Below are 22,924 nucleotides of genomic sequence, written 5' to 3' on the forward strand. Positions count from 1 at the left end.
GACTGCCAATTAGCAGCGTGGCTGCGCTTATTGAATTTATGTTAATAACAACATGTCAATAGGCAAATGTAATAACAGCATCGATTTATTTTGGTGTATATCGATATTCCGAAGCGATTACAAGCTATGGAATCAGTTGATTCGCTCGCTTTCTTTTTTGGCACTTCGCAAAGTGAAAATTGAAACGGAAATTAAACGTAGTTATTCCAAATTAAAATATATTTAATGTTATTTACTAGGCATTAGAAGGCTGCTCGTAACGTGCGCTTACTAAACCGAAAGCTGTCGAAATTAATTGGATATTGTGCATGGTGTCTGTGCGAAATAACTTCATGCGAAGGTGAATATCGGCTTGAATAGTCAATTCTCGTTGAGGCTTGACCAACAAAAAAAATCGAAACTAAACTCAACCTACAATCACTGTAGAGCCAAAAAAACTAAAAAACTTGAAGTTTATTGCTAGTGCTATTAAATAACCTAAGCAACTGGCGTCGTAGCTGAAAATCACGATCAAAAAAACCAACTGTAAAATTCATGACCAATGCACATCGACGGCAAAGTTGATTTGGCGGCACAGTGTTGACAACGTTGCCGCGTTGTTGTTGTTATTGTTTCTTAAAGAGGAAACTGGTTGTAAGCGCAGCCAATGGAACTCTTTGCAATGACAAAAATAATCGCACTGATAAAGACGAATTTTGGCCTCAATTTAGCCACACTGTGGAGTCGCTGCACGCCACTGTTGCTGCTGCTGTTGTTGTTGCTCCATGGATGCAAACGAGTTCTCATGACGTAATAAGCATCGTTTTCGTTTATTGCTTGTTGTTGTTGCATTTATTGCCGACGCGTTGTCGTCGTTGCCGATCGTTAGATCGTAATGCCAATGCTGAGAAGCTTAAACTGTTGATGCTGTTTCTTGCAATTCACGCAGACGCAAACGACGAACGTTTTAAGTGCCTGCCGAAAAAATGCAAATCAAATAAAATATGCTTATAACCACACATACACAAGTGTTTACAATGTATTTTGGAATTATTCGCGCGTATGTGTGTTTGTGTGTAGACTGTTCACATACGATAGACACTTCGATTGCAACATCAACGTGAAGTTCTTGATTTATCATGTCCGCTTAGCTGTAACAGTGGGCTGCAAGCTACGAAAATGGTAAGTTCGCTTTGAAATTTAACTTTGAATATTAACGGTCAATTTAACATATTCGAACCATAGCGTTGACTACTTATCGCTCAAATTGTATCGTTCAATATGTATCGTTCAGATAATAAGCATACTTTTTATTATTATTAAATATTTAGTTTTATTTCGTATTTGTTGCGAACGATAAATGATAATATTCTTCTTTGATATGTTTACACATAGCTTAGTTTTTGATTCGTAATTATTTTGTTAAAATGATTTTTTAAAAATGGTGTCTTAAGTTTTTTTTTGAAGTAATTATGATTTATTTGCAAATTCAAGGTTTACAAATTTGTTTAATAATTAAAACTGCCATTTAATAAATGGGTTATAGCGTCTTTATATAAGATTATACTTTTTTTTGATTGTGGAAGTTGAATAAAAAAGTTCCACAATCAAAAAATTAGATATTTGAGCTTAGCTAATTTTTCAGTAGTTTTGTTTTCGTACATCTCCTATATTAAGTTGTTAGTTTAATAAATATAAAAACTGTTGTGCTCATTTTATCTAGGCCCTTGAAAAGGTTTTTTTTATTAGTTGGTAATAACATTTTCTTATTTTACAACTTGATTTCCATAAAGTAAAAAAACTGAATAGGAAAATATAATCCCATAAGTGTTTTTATATAATATTTTATTTTTGCATTGAACAAGGTTTATTTATTGCTTGACATATAGCAAACTGCTATTTGCAAACAGTTTGTTTGTTTACTTTTTTTGCTTGACTGCATTCAATTACTGTACCACTGTGCAGCGCAGCTGGCGTTCGAGTCGCTCACCTGGTTGCGAGGCGTTTCATTTATTTATTCGCAGTTGTGCTTTTGATTTGGCGTTCAATTTGGTTCTAAGTCTCGTCGCGTGTGCATCGACGCAGTTCTCGTCATGGTGCTGTTGAAAGTGATCAAATATCTAGTGGGTTAGTGTGGCATACAATATAGTTTCTCTATCCGCATCTGTATTTGTATTATAATTCTCTATTTCCATGTGTAATAAAAACAAAGGCTGCGTTGTGCGTGTCTGCAATGAGCTGTCCCAGAACATGAATTCACTTAACAAGATGTTTAAATATCATTTACTCGAGGCGAATTAGTTAAGAACCTAGAAATATATTCGTAGTATTTACCTTACGTACCTGTGCACATCAACAAACCCCTCCATATGCATAACATAAAACTTTTATGTACAATCAACATAAAATCCATTTTAGCGAGATGTTAATTAAATCTTTTGTTTGTATTTCCAAAGTGTTGCTCGAATTTCTTTGATAACTTCGTTTGAAAACCGCTTTTAAAGGAAACTAAACTAAGTGTGAACACGTTTGCCGCTTGCCGCGCTCTCTGTTGCAAGCCTAACCTTGTTCATCGGGTGGCTGCCACAAAACAGCTTATTGAGCACTGTTGCACCGTTGCACAATCAACAGTTACTGCCACTATTAATGGCTTTCGATTTCTGTTTTCGAGAATTTGGCAATTTTTTGTTGGACATGTAATCTTATGTTAATGTCCGAAATAACTATAATTAAGAATGAAATTAATATCTGGCTTGTTACGAGGTTCGTTTTAAGCTTTACAATTTTTAAAACAAAACAAACAAAATAAACAAATTATTTTTGTTTTTCAAACAGTGTTTATTAGCTGTAACACTTTTAGTTTGCTTACCCTGCGCTTCCCTCTTATAACATTTAACAACATATAACAAATTGGAAAAACTTTGTCCAAGTTTCTATCTAATTGCTTCACAATGTCAATTGTCGCTAGTTTGTAAATTGAATGAAACGGTTATTAAATTATAAAAATATAGGGAGAAGATCGATCTTTATTTTTTTAAATTATCTAGCAGACTAAAGGTAATCTATTTTTAATATGCTTTTTTTCTTTGTATATATCAATTAAAAATCTTCAATATTTTGTTGAGAGCTGGTAATTTGAATGAAACTTAATAATTATTCAGAAAATTAAATATTTTAATTCTCGGAAAAAGACCGATCTTCGGCACGTGCATCATTAATTAATGTCTAGACTGTTATTTTTTTTAATTTTGATACATCAATCATAAATATCCAATATTTCATAAGTTGTCGATAATTAGAATAGAATTGATTATAAAATGAATAATTATTTTTAATGTTTAATAATAGCAATATCTTCTAGACGTTAAAAATTATTAATAGACCAAAAAGAGAGACAATCTTGAGCCTTTTAACGTCAAAGTTCTTCTTCTGAAAGCCACAAAATTTGTTAACAATTTATCTTATTATCTATTTAACTTTTTTCTCAAAAAATATTAAAAAAAACTTACAGAAATGAGCATTATATAACTCTTCAATAACTTTCGATAATTTTTGCAATTATTAAAAATAAATGATTTACAAATATGCAATAACAACTGAAAAACACAAAATCTTCCTAAAAATCAAGAAATACATCATATAATTAACATAATTAACAACATTTAATTGTACATTCTTAAAATAACTTTATTATTCATTACGTATAATTGTCTTGCCAAAATTAAGTACACTGCTAACGAAGCTGAGCATCGATGTGATCATGCCATGAGCATGCTTCGAACTCTTCGTGGTCTCTGTCACCTTTCTATTGATGTTATTCGATGGGGATTCGCGTTGTTTTGTTGACTCCCGATCCTCGGCACTGCTGAAAAGACGATCAACGTTGGGCAAGATCAGTTTACGGCCGAGTTCGGCGCTGATTTCATTAATACGATCATCTTCACTGCTAAAATCATCCTGTGGCAAAGCTTGTGCTGCAAAAGGAGTTTAACGTATTAAGCCAATTTATAGCACTAACAAACATAAACATTTGACACACATACCCAGGGCACAAGCGATAAGCAAGACTGATAAGAACTTGGCTAGAAACATTGTCAATACTTGGAGCGTAAAGTAAACTGAATGCATCTCAGAGTGCGACAACGAACTTTATATGACAATCTACGTGATTTTTGACGGAATTTAATAGGAACCAGCGAATTGCACGTTTCACCAAAATAGTTGTTGTTTTATTTTCCAATTTTTTGTATTTATTTTTTTCTCTAAACAACTTATTTAATACTAAAGTACGTAAGCAACACAAAATAAGCGTTAGGCATTATTGAGCTTGGCTTGTAGTTCATTAGTCATTGCACGATTTATTGACCCCATATCGACTTTAGAATTTTTCACACTTGTCGATGGTTCGGTTTGCCACTTGAACAACTCGTAGGCGTTATCCACTTCAGCATCGGCCAAGCGTTCATCGGGTACTCCGGGCCAATCGGGATGGCGTCCTTGTGATGGTTGTTCCGTTGAGGTCAAAGGTCGAGCGCCGATCATGCCCACGCATAGAGCTACAAATAAAAGTTATCAATCGTTGCTTTAGACGTCAAGTTTGACCTCTCCAAGACTAACCAAGCAAAAGTAGCAGGCACATCGTTGAACGGGTGAAACGAAAAAGCAGACGAACGAAATACGAAAAAAAAATCCCCGTTTGTCTCAGTTGCTTTAATCGGATAAACTGCGAAAGTTTGAGCAGAATCATAAGATTTTATATACTACTGAGTGCCCTGCCTACGCGAGAGCTATCAGCCCCATTGAGAAGACCAGAAGACCAGACCAGACCAGATCCGAACCGAGCAGACCCCAGCTCGTGGCTATTGGCTCACAACCCATGCGAAACTAAATGCTAAAGAGTAATGAGGAAAAGGGGCTCGAGGCGTCATTTTGTCTCACGCTGAATCTGATTATTTGGGCAAATACGTTTGACGTCACGGACAAACACACCAATTCACTTAATTGATCGCCGTCTGCAGCGCTTTATTTAATACTTTTTGGATTTTGGGGGGTGTTTTATCATCGTATTATATTATAATTGCTCTCACACCTATTTCACCATCCAACGTCATAGGTGTTATCGATCTTTCTCGTGGCCAAAGAAAATTGTCCAACGTTCGTATTCGGGAGATTCCTCGCATAAATATGTCTCCATCGTGCAATAGATTTCACTATAGTCGTCGATCTCTATACGAAAAAGTCACTTTTTATAAGAGCAGTTAATATCGAGGGATTATAATACCTATATTCTGAAGACAACTGAAAATTTTCAAGTGGCATATTGAAGCGTATTTCCGAATACAGCTTTTTTTTCTCATCGTACGCACAGACTGCACTTTTTTCAGTCACATTAAGGCAAGAGCTCTCCAAAGGGCAAACTTTGACTATTGTGTCTGCGTCCGCTTTTACTACAGTGAATAAATTACTTGACTTAACTGTTTAATTGATAATATCGAGTTTACTTACAGCAGCAGAGACTTAAAATTAAAGCACCTATTAAATGAATATTCATTGTGCAAAGACAAGCGAACTTCATAGAACGCAATGCGGCACTAAAGTGTCTGCATAATAATGTTCAAGCGGAAAAACTAATTGCTCTCAAGTAAATAATAATGGGTGATAAGATAAAACCATTAGCGGAACTTCATTGATCAAATAGACTGAGGCATTTCTAGCAAAGCTCGCAAATTTTATACACCCAACAGAATTAAAAAGCAATTTTGTCTGAATTTTTAATTTTGTGTGGCACGAATTTCTTTTTTATTAATAATTTAATTTAAGCGATCTTCACTGTATTTAGGGCAGTTTCTATGACGTCTTTATTATACATTGTTCTTTACAAATATATTGTACCTAAAATTGTAGTATACTTTTATGCGCATAGGTTTTTGTCTGGGCTATGACATTTGTGAAAATACTGTTGCATACTTATGCGCGTTATTTGGTTTTCGATTGACTGCGATACAATTTGGCATAAATGCCATTCTTCGCCAGCAGCTGGGAATGTGTGCCTTGCTCTACAATGCGACCGGATTGAATCACACAAATAATGTTCGCATTCTGCACAGTCGACAGTCGATGAGCAATCACAATGCAGGTACGACCAGAGCAAGCGGAATCAAGCGCTTGTTGTACCACCTAGAAAACACAAACGGAATAGAGATAATAGATTTATTTTAGCTGTACTTTAACTTACTCTTTCGCTTTGTAAGTCCAGCGCAGAGGTGGCTTCGTCCAGCAGAAGTATCTTGGGATTTCGCACCATGGCTCGTGCAATGGCAATGCGTTGCTTTTGTCCGCCCGAGAGCTGTGTACCCTTGGCGCCCAACATGGTTTCATATTGCGCAGGCAGTGACATGATAAAGTCATGGGCATTGGCCATTTTAGCCGCCTCAATAATCTGCTGCATGGGCACATAGCGTGAGGTGTCACCGTAGCCAATATTCTCCGCAATGGTTTTCTCAAAGAGCGAAGGCTCTTGTGAAACAATGCCTAAGCGACGACGCAGCGTCTTAAGTTCCATGTCCTGGTGTATGCTCTCCTGATCAATGAGCTAAGGAAGCGAATGTAATTAAAAATTGTGAAGTGTATTTATCGAGTAGCGAAACTTACTATCTTGCCCTCATCGGGATCGTAGTAACGCATCAGAAGCTGCACACACGTGGATTTGCCCGAACCGGAGGCGCCAACAAGCGCCACTGTTTGTCCCTGCAGCACATCCAAATTAAAGTCCTGCAGCACTGAGTAATCGGGTCGCGAGGGATACGCAAAGTTAAGTCCGCGGTAACTGACACCTTGTTGCAGAGCATTCGTCTTAAAGACTCCATTACGATTGCCATTTGGCTCCACAATATTTGGTGATTGAATCAGTGGCTGACGATCTATCATTTCATACATGCGTGTGGCCGAAAGCAGAGCTGCATTAAAGGCAGGTGTGAAGGCCAAGGATTGAGCCAATATGAACAATCCATACAGCATCGTATTGGCAATTCTAAAAGCAATACAACTTATTAAAAAGTCAACATTAGTTTATCTTCGTACGCACTTCATGATCACTGGGAATATGATGCGACCTTCGGCGCACATAAAACCGCCATAAGTCAAGGTCACCGCATAGCCGAAAAACATCAAAGTCGTGCCCATTGAGTTGACCAATCCACGCCACCTTAACCGCTTTTTGATCTGCTGTTGATAGCGATCAACTTCCTCATCGTAGACCTTGATCAGCTCCTCCTCCCTACGCAATGCGGCCACTGTTCTAATTTGGGCTATCGTCTCGGTTGCAATGCGACTCGTTTCCTCTAGCACATTCTTCTCTTTCATGGCGGACTTTTCGCTAAACTTCGCCTCGAACACAATCGATCCGATCATAAACGGCGCTGTGCTCAAACAGACCAATGCCAGCTCCCATGAGTAGGAAAATGCTATGGAAAAGCTGCATATAAAATTGGTCAGCGCCTGTATAATATTGCTGAGGGGGGAATCCGATGGCGCCTTGGACACTTGCTGCATCGCCAGAGAGGCGAGCCGAGAGCGCTCCTACACTGTTCTCCTTTTCATCAAACCAGCCCATTTCCTGTTTCATAATGGAGGCAAAGGTCGTCGATCTAAAAGGGAGAAAAGCAAAGCCAATAAAAACAAGTAAGAAAGCTACAGTCGAGTGTACTCGACTGTGAGATACCCGCTACCCATTTTGATTAAAAGAAATATATTTTGCGGTATTTTTCTCAAAATATACCGAATATACTGCAAAAATACTAAGAATATACCAAATTGAATATTTGGTATATCGATGTAGTACCGCATTCAAAATATACCATAGACGGCACAATATACCAGATTGTCAGCCAAAGCAACTCAGACCCCTAGCAAGTAGGCGTTTGTGCCCATACAAAAGTATTTCTTTAATAACTTCGACAATTTGTATCTGATCGCAACCAAATTTTCAGGAATCATAACTACTATAGTAATTATTGTACATACCAAAATTCGCAATAACAAATGCTGTCGAAAAAAAAAAATTATAGCTCTATCTCTTATAGTCTTGAGATCCAGTGTTTCATACGGATAGACGGACAGACGGACATGGCTAGATCGTCTCGGCTTTTGACGCTGATCAAGAATATATATACTTTATAGGGTCGGAGATGCCTCATTCTACCTGTTACATACATTTCCTGCCGGCACAAAGTTATAATACCCTTCTACCCTATGGGTAGAGGGTATAAAAAGTTCATGTATAGTCTAATCAATTGAAATTTCTGTGATATGCCTGATAAATAATTGGTGTATCTAATTCATTAAAGAATTTGCTATACGAAAGTCATCTTACGTAATTTTGTTGATTATAAAAGTCTCGATATAGCACAAAAGTGTATCACAGAAAAGATGCAGTTGAAGTCGTTAGCTCTTCTTGCCGCCTTAGCCTTGTTGGCGTTTGGCTTACCATCAGCAGAATGTTGGAATACCAGACCAACGCCTCCCCAATATCCACAGACTTATCACCCTACTTGGAGGGGCTAAACCTTAAATCTATAATTTTTAATAAATAAAATATGTAAGGTGAGATCGTGTTTAGTTTCTGAATAAGAGCTCCTCACATTTCTTGCGATTTGAGTACTTGCAAAAGAAAATAAATGAATAAAATATATTTAACGTTTAAGGATTCAAAAATATTTTCTTAGGGTTGCCATGAGGACAAGCCAATGATAGATAGGAAAATAATTTTTCTGTTGACTGTCATTTTGTTTGACCTTTTTTGCTGCCACATAATCTAAATAAGACATGCCACAAATGATAAGAAGTATGAAAATAATAGCTAATGAAATACACTTTTTCTACTTATTTTGAAAAATCAAATACTTTCTGTATAGAGCAGTGAAGACAACAATCGATTCAAAATACATGATGTCTCAACAGAAATTGTTTCTGTACTTAAAGTACAAACATGTTACCCATTTTCAAAACAAAGTCAACTCAGTGCGTTATCATTATAAAAATATACCAACTTAATGTACTGAAAAATACTACAATATACCTAAATCCTATATTCGGTATATTACGTTAAAAATATTCCAGACAGATCGACTCACATTTCTGGGAATTTGAATATTTGCAAACTCAAATTTATAATTGATAAAAACAAATTAATCGTATATTCTATTCTAGTTCGTGTTGACAGCAGCCTAATCGTAATTGGGTATATAAACTAAAACTACAAATAACAATACAATTTTACAGGTGTTCATAATGAAATGTACGAATTAAAGTGTTCTATTTGGCATATCCAATTCACTTATGAATCTGTTCCACAAAAGCCTTCTTATGTCATTTCGTTGGCCATAAAAGCCAACTACGTTGAAGCACAAGAGTCTCTACAATTTGGAAAATATGCAGTTGAAATTAGCTTTTCTTGCCGGTTTAGACTTTTTGGCTATTGGTATTAACATTTCTGGAGATTTGAGCATTCGCAAAATAAACATTTTTAATTGACAAAGAGTCAAAAAATCGCATAGTGTTTGTTTAATATTCTTATTGACTTTCATTGCTTAATCATTGTTTTACATAATAACATATGCGAATTGAAGTATGTTATTTGGCATATCTAATTCATTTATGAATTTGTTCCGCGAATGCCTTTTTATTTATATTTGTTGACAATAAAAGCCAACATTGTTGAAGCACTATAATCACTTCAATTCAATATGCAGTTAAAATCATTAATTTTTCTTGCCGGTTTAGCGTTTTTGGCATTTGGCTTACCACCAACTGAATGTGTCATTTGGAAAGGAAGGACAACACTCTTTCCAATTTACACAAACCTTGTCTAAACGTTAAACCAAAAGCATTTAATAAATAAAATATGGAATGTGAAATATTGTATTCACATTTTTAGAAATTTGAGTATTTGCAAAATAAACATTTTCAATTGTCACAGAATCATAAAAAACGCATATCCTTATACTGTTTGTTTGATATTCTAATTGGCTTTAATTGCTTAATCATTATTTGTGAAAAATGTGGACTAATAATAATGAATTTTTACAAAAGGAATGAAATCTGTGAATTAAAGTGTGTTAATTGACATATCTGATGTAACATACTTCTGAATTTAAGTAATTTTGTTGACTATAAAAACCAGATTTGTTGAAGCACTATAGTCACTTTAATTCCGAAAAGATGCAGTTCAAAACGTTTATTCTTCTTGCGTTCTGAACGTTAAAACAAACGCAAAATTAAAATATGGAATGTGAAATATTGTATTCACATTTTTAGATATTTGAGAATTTGCAAAATAAATATTTTCAATTGTCGCAGAATCATAAAAATTGCATATCCTTATAGTGTTTGTTTGATATTCTTATTGAATTGGAAAAAAACAAACAAAAACACAAACAATCTTGTGGAAAAAATAATAAAACATTTTTACAAAAGGTTTACATAATAAAATCTGCGAATTAAAGTGTGTTAATTGGCATATTTAATATACTTATGAATTTGTTCCGCAAATGCCTTTTTATGTAATTTTGTTGACTATAAAAGTCAGCTATTTTAAAGCACTATAGTTAATTTATTTCCGACAAGATGCAGTTCAAAACGTTTGTTTCTTCTTGCTGTTTTAGCCTTTTTGGCGAGTGGCTTACCAACAGTTGAATCTGCTATGTTCCCTCTACCTACCCTCTATCCAATCTATCCAAATAGAGTATTTAATAATTAAAATGTATAACTTGGAATTTTGGACAAATCTATTCATATTTCTAGTAATTTGAATACTTGCAAAATAAAATATTTTGTTTGACACAGAGTCTTGGCTTTTATTACTTATTCATATTAGGGGGAGAAATGGTAAAGTTACTAATAATAAAAAAGGTGTACATAATGAGAACTACAAATTAAAGTATGTTATTTGGCATATCTAAATTTATTTATGAATTTGTTCCGCGAATGTCTTCTTATGAAATTTTGTTGACTATAAAAGCCAGCTTTTTTAAAGCACTATAGTTATTTTAATTCCGAGAAGATGCAGTTCAGATCGTTTGTTCTTCTTGGAGCTTTAGCCATTTTGGCCCCTCTGCCTAACGCCTTTCCAATCTATGTAAAACGTTAACACAAAATCATTTAATAAATAAAATATGGAATGTGAAATGTCATTTGAAAAAATCTATTCATATTTCTGATGATTTGAATAATTTAAATGTTTTTTTTTTTACACAAAATCGTAATAATCATATTTCTTAATAGTTTGATTAACGATTTAAATTGAGTTTTATTACTTATTCATTGTTATGGAAAAAAAGGAATCATGTTTGAAGTTTACATAATAAAATCGGCGAATTAATATATGCTATTTGGTATATCTAATTTATTTTTGAATTTGTTCCGCGAACGCCTTCTTATGTAATTTTGTTGACTATAAAAAACAGCTTCTCTAAAGCACAAGAGTCACTTTAATTCCGAAAAGATGCAGATCAAGTCTTTAGTTCTTCTTGCCGTTGTAGCCTTTTTGGCCTTCGGCTTACCAACAGCTGAATGTATTATGGTGCATTATCCTACCCACTTTCCAATCTATGTAAAAAAACGTTAACTAAACGTTAACACTAAATCATTTAATAAATAAAATATAGAATGTGAATGTCTTCTGAAAAAATCTATTCAGATTTCTGATGATTTTAATAATTGAAAAATAAAAATAAATGCTTTTTTTATTTACACAAAATCGTAATAATCGTATCTCTTAATAGTTTGATTTAAGATTTAGATTGAGTTTTATTACTAATTCATTGTTATGGAAAAAAGGAAGAGTCACTTTAAATCCGAAAAGATTCAGATCAAGTCTTTAGTTCTTCTTCCCGTTTTAGCCTTTTTGGCCTTTGGCTTACCAGCAGCTGAATGTGCTATGGTCCCTCTGCCTACCCCCTTTCCTATCTATGTAAAACGTTAAAATGTAATCATTTAATAATTAAAAAGTAGAACTTGGAATTCTGGACAAATCTATTCATATTTCTCGTGATTTGAATACTTGCAACATAAAATATTTTATTTGACACAGAGCCTTAGAAATCTTAATAGTTTGATTTGAGATTTATATTGGCTTTTATTACTTATTCATATTAGGGGGAGAAATGGTAAAGTTACTAATAATAAAAAAGGTGTACATAATGAGAACTGCAAATTAGAGTATGTTATTTGGCATATCTAATTTATTTATGAATTTGTTTCGCGAATGCCTTCTTAGGAAATTTTGTTGACTATAAAAGTCAGCTTTTTTAAAGCACTATAGTTAATTTAATTCCGAGAAGATGCAGTTCAAATCGTTTGTTCTTCTTGGCGCTTTAGCCTTTTTGGCCCCTCTGCCTACCCCCTCTCCAATCATTGTAAAACGTTAACACTAAATCATTTAATAAATAAAATATAGAATGTGAAATGTCTTCTTCTTCACATTTCTGATGATTTGAATAATTGAAAAATGAAAATAAATGTTTTTTTTACACAAAATCGTAATAATCGTATCTCTTAATAGTTTGATTTAAGATTTAGATTGAGTTTTATTACTTATTCATTGTAATGGAAAAAAAATTTTTTTTTTAAGTTTACATAATGAAATCTGCGAATTAATATATATTTTTGGTATTTCTAATTTACTTTTGAATTTGTTCCGCCAGCGCTTTATGTAATTTCGTTGACTATAAAAGCCCGCTTCGTTAAAGCACAAGAGTCATTTTATTTCCGAAAAGATGCAGTTCAAGTCTATAAGTCTTCTTGCCGTTTTGGCTGTTCTTGCGAATGGATTACTAACAGCAGAATGTTCCAATCAAATTCCCAGCTATTCACCGACTCTTCGTCCTAATTGGTTCCGTAGAAATTAAAACTAAAGCATTTAATAAATAATATATGATATGTGGAATCTCGTTTAACTTCTGGAAAAATCTATACACATTTCTGACGATTTGAGTAGTTGAAAAATACAAAATTTTAATTGGCACATCCGAATAGTTTAATATGATATTCGTATTGCTTAATCTTTATTTGGGAAAAAATAAAGTAAAATGACTATAGTCTTGGGTTGAAGTCAGTTCGCAGAAAAACAACATACATAAATGGATAAAAAAGCACGTAATAATTTTTTGGGTTTATTTTAAACAATCTAAATTTAAGATTATTTGATCTTGAGTTAAGATCTTGACTTTTTGGTTTATTTTTAAGATTTACCTATTCTTGAAACAAGATTATAATCTTGAATTTCAAGATTGGGCAATCTAGATTTTCGATCTTGATTTATGAATAAACCTTCTTGGTTAAATTTTGAAATACAAACAATATATATTCAAGATTTTATTCTTGATTCTAGCACGTTTATTGTTTAAAGAATGTGTACATAATGAAATCTAAAGCATGTTAATTGGCATATCTAATTGACTTATGAATTGGCTCTGCTTATGCCTTCTTATGTAAATTCTTTGACTATAAAAGCCAGCTACACTGAAGCACAAGAGTCACTTCAATTCAGTAAAATGCAGTTAAAATCATCAATTCTTCTTGCCGTTATAGCCTTTTTAGTGTGTGGTTTACCAACAACGGAATGCGGCGTCACCCGACCATTTCCCCGTCCTAGTGAATGGAAATCATTAAATTAATGAAAAAGTCTTTAAGCACTTCAAAATAAATGAAAAAACAATAGCAACAATGCAGAAACTTGTTTAAGTTCTAAAAGAGTCAGAATATTTGCATATAGTAATAGTTTGTTTCGATCTTGATTTATGAATAAACCTTCTTGGTTTAATTTTGAAATACAAACAATATATATTCAAGATTTTATTCTTGATTCTAGCACGTTTATTGTTTAAAGAATGTGTACATAATGAAATCTAAAGCATGTTAATTGGCATATCTAATTGACTTATGAATTGGCTCTGCTCTTGTCTTCTTATGTAAATTCTTTGACTATAAAAGCCAGTTACACTAAAGCACAAAAGTCACTTTAATTCAGTAAAGATGCAGTTAAAATCATCAATTCTTCTTGCCGTTATAGCCTTATTGCCGTGTGGCTTAGCAACAGCTGTACGCGGCTTCACCAAACCAGGATTGATAGATCCTACTCAGTATGGTCGTCGTTAACGGAAACAAATAAATTAATGAGAAAGTCTTTAAGTACTTCAAAATAAATAAAAAATAGTAAAAACATTGCAGAAACTTGTTTAAGTTCTAAAAGAGTCAGAATATTTGCATATCCTAATAGTTTGATTTGATATACCTATTGCTCAATCGTTATTTGAGAAAAATAAAGTAAAATGACTATAGCCTTGGGTTGAAGTCGGTTCGTATATAAGAAATAGGTGTTATAATTGTAAACTAATATTAAAAATGAAAAACAACATACATAAATAGATAAAAAAGCACGTATACATTTTTTTGGTTTATTTTAAACAACCTAAATTTAAGATTATTTGATCTTAATTAAAGATTTTGGTTTTTTGGTTCATTATTAAGATTTTTTATTCTTGAAACAAGAATATAATCTTAAATTAAGATTGTTTCATCTTCGCATTTGAGTCATAATCAAGATCAATCTAGAATTAATCTATATCATTTGATCTTGATTTAAAATTTTGCAATCTTGATTACATTTTTCGATTTTTCTATTCTTGAAACAGGATTATGAAGACTTGGCAATCTAGATTTTCGATCTTGATTTATGAATTAACCTTCTGGATTAAATTTTGAAATACAAACAATATAGATTCAAGATTTTATTCTTGATTTCAGCATGTTTATTGTTTATAGAAGGTGTACATAATGAAATCTAAAGCATGTTAATTGGCATATCTAATTGACTTATGAATTGGCTCTGCTCATGCCCTCTTATGTAAATTCTTTGACTATAAAAGCTAGTTACACTGAAGCACAAGAGTCACTTCAATTCAGTAAAGATGCATTTAAAATCATCAATTTTTCTTGCTGCTATAGCCTTTTTAGTGTGTGGTTTACCAACAACTGTATGCGGCTACATCAAACCAGCATGGGTAACACTTCGTCCTTCTCGTGAACCATTATATTAATGAGAGTCTTTAAATATTTCAAAATAAATAAAAAACAATAGCAACGATGTGTAATCTTGTTTAAGTTCCAAAAGAGTCAGATTATTTGCATATCCTAATAGTTCGATTTGATATTCGTATAAAGTAAAATGACTATAGCCTTGGGTTGAAGTCGGTTCGTATATAAGAAATGGGTGTTATAATTGTAAGCTAATATTAAAACAAGAAAAAAAACATACATAAAAAGATAAAAAGGTATACATAATGAAATCTAAAGCATGTTAATTGGCATATCTAATTGACTTATGAATTGGCTCTGCTCATGCCTTCTTATGTAAATTCTTTGACTATAAAAGCCAGTTACACTGAAGCACAAGAGTCACTTCAATTCAGTAAAGATGCAGTTAAAATCATCAATTCTTCTTGCCGTTATAGCCTTATTGGCGTGTGGCTTACCAACAATTGAATGCGGCGTCACCCGACCATTTCCCCGTCCTAGTGAATGGAAATCATTAAATTAATGGAAAAGTCTTTAAGCACTTCAAAATAAATAAAAAAACAATAGCAACAATGCAGAAACTTGTTTAAGTTCTAAAAGAGTCAGAATATTTGCATATAGTAATAGTTTGATTTGATATTCGTATTGCTTAATCTTTATTTGAGAAAAAATAAAGTAAAATGACTATAGTCTTGGGTTAAAGTCGGTTCGCATATAAGAAATGGGTGTTATAATTGTAAACTAATATTAAAAAAAGAAAAACAACATACATAAATGGATAAAGAAGCACGTAATAATTTTTTTTTTGTTTTAAACAATCTAAGTTTAAGATTATTTGATCTTGAGTTAAGATTTTGACTTTTTGGTTCATTATTAAGATTTAGCTATTATTGAAACAAGAATATAATGTTGAACTAAGTTTTTTTCATTTGAGTCATAATCAATCATGTACCAAGTATATCAAATCTATAATTAATCTATATCATTTGATATTGATTTGAAATGTTGCAATCTTGATTACATTTTTCGATTTTTCTATTCTTGAAACACGATTATCAAGATTGGGCAATCTAGATTTCGATCTCGATTTATGAATAAACCTAATTGGTTAAATTTTGAAATACAAACAATATAGATTCAAGATTTTATTCCTGACCTTAGCACGATTATTCTTTATAGAAGGTATACATAATGAAATCTAAAGCATGTTAATTGGCATATCTAATTGACTTATGAATTGGCTCTGCTCATGCCTTCTTATGTAAATTCTTTGACTATAAAAACCAGCTAAACTAAAGCACAAGAGTCACTCCAATTCAGTAAAGATGCAGTTAAAATCATCAATTCTTCTTGCCGTTATAGCCTTGTTAGTGTGTGCCTTACCAACAATTGTATGCGGGCGCACCTTAACACGTCCCCGTCCTACTCTGAATGGTCGTCGTTAACGGAAACCATTAAATTAATTAGAAAGTCTTTAAGCACTTCAAAATAAAAAAAAAAAAACAATAGCAATAATGTGTAATCTTGTTTAAGTTCTTAAATTCGGGACTAGAACATATACTAATTGAAAAAATATAATAAACTATTTGGACAATCGCTAAATAGTAAATAAAGAACATTCATAAATCTCCGAATAAATGGTAAAAGCTTAAATTGAAATTGAAGTTAATTAATTGGGATAACTTACCGCATGCGAGATGTAAGCCACACTCCGGCTAGATTATAGAAGAAGGTCTGCACGAAGCAAAAGATGCCGGCACAGATGCCAATCACTACACTGACTATGGACATGGATGAGCTGTGAGCCAGCACAGCTTCGTCTGAGGTCTCGGCCAGCGAGGCATAAAGCTCGGCGAGCACAACGGAAAAGGCGGGCATGGTGCAGCCAAAGAGTCCGGCACAAATGGTGCCAATGATGAGGAAACCCCATTCGGGTCGAGCCCAGCCCAGGATGCGCAGGAATGTACGTGGATAGCTGGTGCTCTTTGTGTGCTTCGCAGTATCAGTCTCAAGTTGTTTCGACGGATTGACGTCGCCATTCAAGCGCTTCATTTGAAACTCCACATTCTTATCGATTGCAGTCAACATTGGGTTGGGCAGGTCTTCAGCATCATGGGACTTTTTGCGCTCGTTTGGCTGGTGCACGACGCTCTCATTGAGTAGCTCATCAGCCTTGTCATCGTATTCATGCGCTGTCACCATTTTGTGATAGTATCCCGAGAGCTTCATGAGCTCCTCGTGTGTGCCCTGCTCCACTGCTTTGCCGTTCTCAATGTAAACAATCTGATCCGCATGCCGAATGGCGGATAAACGATGTGACACCACCAGTGTGGTGCGTCCCTTGCACGCCTTGTCCAGGGCAGCTTGCACCAGCTTCTCGGAGTGATAGTCCAGTGCGGAGGTGGCCTCTGTAAGCAGTTAGTACTGTAGTGTGCGTAAAGTGTAACTTATATTATACAAGACTCTCCAGCTATTACTTTAGTAACTAGACTTATAAGTTTCAACTTATCCTTCTAAACCTTGATGTATAATTCACTTCTTGCTTGCCAGTATCGAAGCGCAGCAATTTTATTTTTATGTGATTAGGATTTCTGTCAACTTCTTTTATAAACTAAATTCCCTAGAATTATACAGTAATCTAATTTTATTTAAATGAAATTTACATCAATTTCGCTTGATTATTTCTATTTAGGGGTGCGGTATTATTTTTAAAATGTACCATATACATATACTAAAAAAATACTCAAATATACCAAAGGCTATATTTGGTAATATTGACATTTAAAATATACCATTGACTTAATTGAAGCGGAGTTTCGGTAGCGGGCTAATTGATAAATACTAATTGAAAAATACTAAAACATACCGAAGGCTATATGTTATGGTGCTATGCAAATTTGAATAAATCATCTATAAATGATTTCAATTAAATACTATAAATGATTTGATTCAGGAAAAAAATATGGTATATCGATATACAAAATAAACCAGATTGTCAACCAAAGCATACCAAATATTTTCTAAAGTAACTAAAATTTGTATCTAATCGCAACCAAATTATCACAATTCATAAAAATTGTTGTTAAGCTATTATATTTACATACTCTTGATATTCGATTTTTTTTACTTTCCGAGATGGATGGCAAAAATTTAAAAGAAACTTAAACAAATTTAAAACAACTTGATATTATCTCGTTTAAGTATTATTCTAGGATGCGTTAATTTTTATGAACAATTTAAGTATAATATATATTTATTTTTCTTACCTTAATCTTTGCGTTTGGTAAGTTTTAAAATTCTCTTGACTACTCACCGTTTAATAAAAAGTATATTCTAATAAAAGTATCTTTGGCTCTATTCATATTTCTGGTGATTTGAATAAAAAAATAAACTATGTTATTTGACACAAAATCATAATAATCTTGTCTCTTAATAGTTTGATTTGAAATTTAGATTGTGGTGTATTAGTTATTCATTATTAGGGGAAGAAAAAATGTCTGAAGTTTACATAATGGAATCTACGAATTAATATATGTTATTTGGTATATCTAATTCACTTTTAAATTTGTTCCGCGAATTCCGCGAATACGTAATTTCGTTAACTATAAAAGCGAGCTTTGTTGAAGTCACAAGAGTCACTTCAATTCCGAAAAAATGCAGTTCAAATCGTTAATATTTTTTGTCGTTTTAGCCTTTTTGGCGTGTGGCTTACCAACAGCTGAATGTTTCATGACCGTAACATATCCTCACTCAACACGGACTACTCGTGACAAGTGGGTATTGCTTCGTTAATGAATAGCGAAATCAAATGAGAAAGTCTTTAAGCGCTTAAAAATAAATTAAAAACGAAAGCAATAATGTTTTATGTTGTATAAGTTATAAGCTTCGGGACTAGAATATGTACTAAACGAAATAAAATAATAAACTATTTGGCAATTGAAGCCAAACCATCTAAAATAATACTCACCATCTAATAAAAGTATTGTTGGCTTTTGTATCAGAGCTCTGGCAATGGCAATGCGCTGACGTTGTCCGCCGGAGAGCTGCACGCCTTTCTCACTAATATGCGTATCGTAGCCCTTAATGAAAATGCTTTTATTGCATGTCAGTATTCATAGTAAATCAATGAATCTTACATTATCCAAAGCAATGATAAAGTTGTGAGCATTCGCTGCTTTTGCAGCTTCTTCGACTTCCCTTTGCGTAGCCTGCGGATTGCCATGACGTATGTTTTCACCTAGAAGGGAATATTTATCAAATCGAGATGTTAACATATTCATTGAGACTCACCAATTGTGCCCTGGAAGAGGACTGGCTCCTGACCCACCACAGCGATGTTGGAGCGTAGCCAGTTGAGATTGAATTTGCGCACGTCCTCGCCATCAACAAAGACTTGGCCAAAGACCGGGTCATAGAATCGTTGCAACAACTGAAGGCAAGTGGACTTGCCACAGCCCGAGGAGCCCACTAAAGCAACAGTTTGTCCCTGCTTAACCTTGACATTGAGTCCCCTCAGAACAATAATATCCTTGCGTGCAGGATACTGAAAGAATACATCGCGAAATTCGATGTTCCCTTTCAGACCGTTGTTGAGGATTTTGCCCGCTTTAGACAGCGGATCGATGGCCGAGACACGATCGATGACATCGTAAATGGCGCTCGCCGAACCGCGAGCCATGGCAAAGGTCTCGAGGAAGGGCGATGTGCGTGAGAGTTGATTGGCGCCCACAATAATGCCTGCGATGACAATCATGACAACTGCAGGAGTGTATTCCCTATCCGGAATGGGCACCTCAGGTCTGCGATCGTACAAAATGAGATTGGCGCCATACCAAAAGGCGCCAGCACCCACAATAAACATCATGGCCTTCATCACCGTATCACTGAGGCCCGAGAAGGCGCCCTTCCACTTGCCCGCCTTGAGTGCAGGCTTCAGCAGATTATCATAGCGCATGGACTCGGAACGCTCCCCACCAAAGGCAACCACAGTGCGTATGGCACCCACAACTTCCTCGACCACGGAACTGGCTTTCACATAGGAGTTCTGTTCCCTCGCCGTTAGCTTGCTTTGGTACTGTGAAAGAGAATAGAGAATATTAGCAAGGAATTGTTGGACAGGAGATATTGTTTTTGGGAGGCAACGGTTATGATAATTATTATTTAAAGGAAGTGTGGTAAACACATTAACATGCAATTATTGACACGACCGGTTACTTGATTTTAATTGCATAAATTTCATTGTGGTGATTTGCAACTTGAAATATATTTAATTTGAAGAGTTGCTCTTTAATTTAATAAGAGAATAGACAAAAATTTCTTAACTAAATTGTATAAATGATTTGGCCTTTCCAATTATAAATTACACAGTGGAGATATGCGAATTTAAAGTCATCAATTTAAAATAGTTGCAGTTAATAGAGAAAGATTTCTTATCTTGCCATTTATGTTAAAATTGTACTATATGTCGTTCGTCTTCTAAAATAAAATAAATTGATTTTACTTAACGGAATTTTTGAGCTATAAATACTTATTTTCGAGTAAGAATAATTGATTGATTGCAATATTTGATTTAATGCTAAAATGTAAATATTTGGACTGTGCAAAAATGGTTCTGCTTTATAGGACATTATGCAAGTATAAACTATATACTCACATGAGCAACCACAGCATTCACCACCATTGTGAGTGGTATGTAGAAGAACATGGACAACGCCAACTTCCAGCCATATACAAACGAGATGATCACACTGATGGCCACATCAAACATTATGGTCAAAAAGTGTCCCAGATTTTCGGCCATGCCAGTGCGTATTTTCTCCATGTTGCTGAAATACAGGATGAAATAATTATAATAATACGATTCAAATTGAATGTTAACGAAATTATATCAATTGTTAAGTCATATGAACACTAATAAAAATCTTTTTATTTGACTTACGCTATTCAAGTTGAGATGGATTTCAAATTCCATTCTGTTGTTTAGAGTGAATTATTAATATTCGACCATATTAATATTTTCCTAATTGATATTATAACATAAAGTATTTTTTTGGATCATAGAATTTATTGCCAAATTTTGTAGACTGAGACTTGAGCTGGCATTTATTATGAATTATATATTTTGATTTGAGAGGATGCTCATTAATATATATATATATATATATATATATATATATATATATATATATATATATATATATAGGTCTATGTTGTGTCAATTATATATATATATATTTTGTATGTTATATAATATTTTAAGAGAAACATAAATTTAAATATCTTTCATTCATAATTTTTAATTTAGTTAGTTTATTACAACCCCGTTCAACCCTATTCACAATTTATTCAGATTTTTTTTTGTCTTGACCTTAGTTTCCATTTAACTTTTTTATGGGATCAAACCCATTGATGAAACTCTTAATTGCTTGCTGCCTACTTACTCAGTGATACGCACTGCAAAGTTCTGATCCTTGGCCATATCATGCCAGCCAATTTCTTGTCTGATGGTTGCTTTGAAAAACTCGCGCCGCATGCGCACTGTCAACTTGAGAGCGAGATGGTTGAAAATGTTGACAAAAGTCATGCCAGAGAAAAGCATGAGCAGCGAATCCAAAGTCATCAAAATACCAAAGGCGACGCTATCATTGCGCAGCTCTTGCATATTCTCCTCATGAGTTGCATTGGTACTAGAGAAAGGGAATATTTAGAGTCTTTTTCCTGGGAGTATTTCAACTGGCTTACAGTTGTGTGCCGCCACCGAACCAGGGCAGACCATGTGTCGTGGAGCTGGTGCCATTGCCCATATTTCTGTCGATGAACATGGCCACCAGTTCGCTGTAGATGATGATGGCAATGGGGAACACTAAGGCATGCAGTATGGCAGCAATGAGGCCGCAAAAGAGGAGCAGATAATCGATGCCATCCACATAGCGAAAGAGATGCGTGTAGCTGACTGTGTTGATTGAGGGTTCCTTCTCCTTGGCTTTCTTGGGCTCCACGTAGTTATATGTTTCATTGGCCACCGTCTCAGCCTCAGCCACGGCGCTGATGTTGGGCTCTGTCATTGCAATGACGTGAGTTGAAAGTTTCGCCTATAAGCACTTACCCTAGGGGTCAATTGATAGTTATCGCATTCGTCTGACGCAAAAACGAATCTCAACACGCGATCTGCACTGGGAGTTATGTCAAGATAGTAAGAAAGTTGATGGGTTCAGTTTTAAGTAACTACAACTTTTTTGTTGGTTCTTGATTTTTTTTATTTTACGATGGAAGTGCACTGATAAATTCGAACTGGCGGTTTTGCACTGCACGAGAAGATTTTTTGGCTACCGCACCGTTTGAAATATTGTCTCGAACTGTTCAGACAGCCGCCGAGAGGTTCGTCTTTTATCAATTCTCGGCTTCTATTAATGTTCAAATCGCCCAAAAGAGTCGAGAGCATGAAATGTTCTTCGACGCTCCCAGAGCATTTGAGGTTCTCTCATTTTTTTCGTCTTTTTGGTTTTTAGTTTATTAATATCAATTGAATTGATTTTTCTCAAGGTTCACGATGACTTGAGGAAATGTGTGCGTCCATCGGCAAGGTGTTCAAACGAGTAGCAGAAATGTAGTTTTCAATATATTCGAAATATTTACTGGCCAATAATGGGTCAACAGAGGTTGTCTGTGCAAATTTGCATGAAAATTCCTATCACAGATTATATACACGTTCTATATAGTATTTGTATAACGGTCTTTCTCTATCTCTCTCTCGTTCTCTTTGGGATAGACCTTTATGGTTGCAATTTACATAAGTTGCCCATAATAAGTACGATAACGTTGGTAAAGAACTCAGACATAACTTGAACGCTTATCAAGGGTCATAATCAGTATT

General features: G+C 34.3%; 4 protein-coding genes and 1 long non-coding RNA gene across 5 annotated transcripts; 1 reads left to right on the forward strand and 4 right to left on the reverse strand.

The window, feature by feature from the left end:
* Window positions 1–1,987: 1,987 nt before the first annotated feature.
* LOC132790202 (uncharacterized) lies at window positions 1,988–2,434 on the forward strand. Its single transcript, XM_060798661.1, has 2 exons — window positions 1,988–2,106; window positions 2,192–2,434. Exons 1-2 carry the CDS (start codon window positions 2,073–2,075, stop codon window positions 2,278–2,280), a joined length of 123 nt encoding a protein of 40 aa, XP_060654644.1. The 5' UTR covers window positions 1,988–2,072; the 3' UTR covers window positions 2,281–2,434.
* Window positions 2,435–3,238: 804 nt separating this feature from the next.
* Window positions 3,239–4,118, reverse strand: LOC132790201 (uncharacterized). The gene is made up of 2 exons (XM_060798660.1): window positions 4,023–4,118; window positions 3,239–3,953 (listed from the first exon to the last, which is right to left on the reverse strand). Exons 1-2 carry the CDS (start codon window positions 4,105–4,107, stop codon window positions 3,670–3,672), a joined length of 369 nt encoding a protein of 122 aa, XP_060654643.1. The 5' UTR covers window positions 4,108–4,118; the 3' UTR covers window positions 3,239–3,669.
* A 78-nt stretch (window positions 4,119–4,196) lies between these two features.
* LOC132790199 (uncharacterized) lies at window positions 4,197–4,792 on the reverse strand. The gene is made up of 2 exons (XM_060798659.1): window positions 4,597–4,792; window positions 4,197–4,535 (listed from the first exon to the last, which is right to left on the reverse strand). Exons 1-2 carry the CDS (start codon window positions 4,724–4,726, stop codon window positions 4,291–4,293), a joined length of 375 nt encoding a protein of 124 aa, XP_060654642.1. The 5' UTR covers window positions 4,727–4,792; the 3' UTR covers window positions 4,197–4,290.
* Window positions 4,793–4,977: 185 nt separating this feature from the next.
* On the reverse strand, window positions 4,978–5,581 carry LOC132789850 (uncharacterized). Its single transcript, XR_009632743.1, has 3 exons — window positions 5,485–5,581; window positions 5,261–5,426; window positions 4,978–5,205 (listed from the first exon to the last, which is right to left on the reverse strand). It is a non-coding gene; the product is annotated as an uncharacterized LOC132789850 (long non-coding RNA).
* A 223-nt stretch (window positions 5,582–5,804) lies between these two features.
* On the reverse strand, window positions 5,805–22,417 carry LOC132789849 (multidrug resistance protein homolog 65). Its single transcript, XM_060798141.1, is given in 12 exon segments — window positions 5,805–6,156; window positions 6,215–6,571; window positions 6,631–7,009; window positions 7,064–7,497; window positions 7,499–7,625; window positions 16,739–17,459; window positions 19,019–19,130; window positions 19,188–19,288; window positions 19,342–20,125; window positions 20,705–20,876; window positions 21,492–21,737; window positions 21,793–22,417. Coding segments are annotated over 12 exon segments (3,957 nt in total). The 5' UTR covers window positions 22,116–22,417; the 3' UTR covers window positions 5,805–5,955.
* Window positions 22,418–22,924: the final 507 nt, after the last annotated feature.

The sequence above is a fragment of the Drosophila nasuta genome, chromosome 3 (assembly GCF_023558535.2).
Source record: "Drosophila nasuta strain 15112-1781.00 chromosome 3, ASM2355853v1, whole genome shotgun sequence".
Lineage (NCBI taxonomy): Eukaryota > Metazoa > Arthropoda > Insecta > Diptera > Drosophilidae > Drosophila > Drosophila nasuta.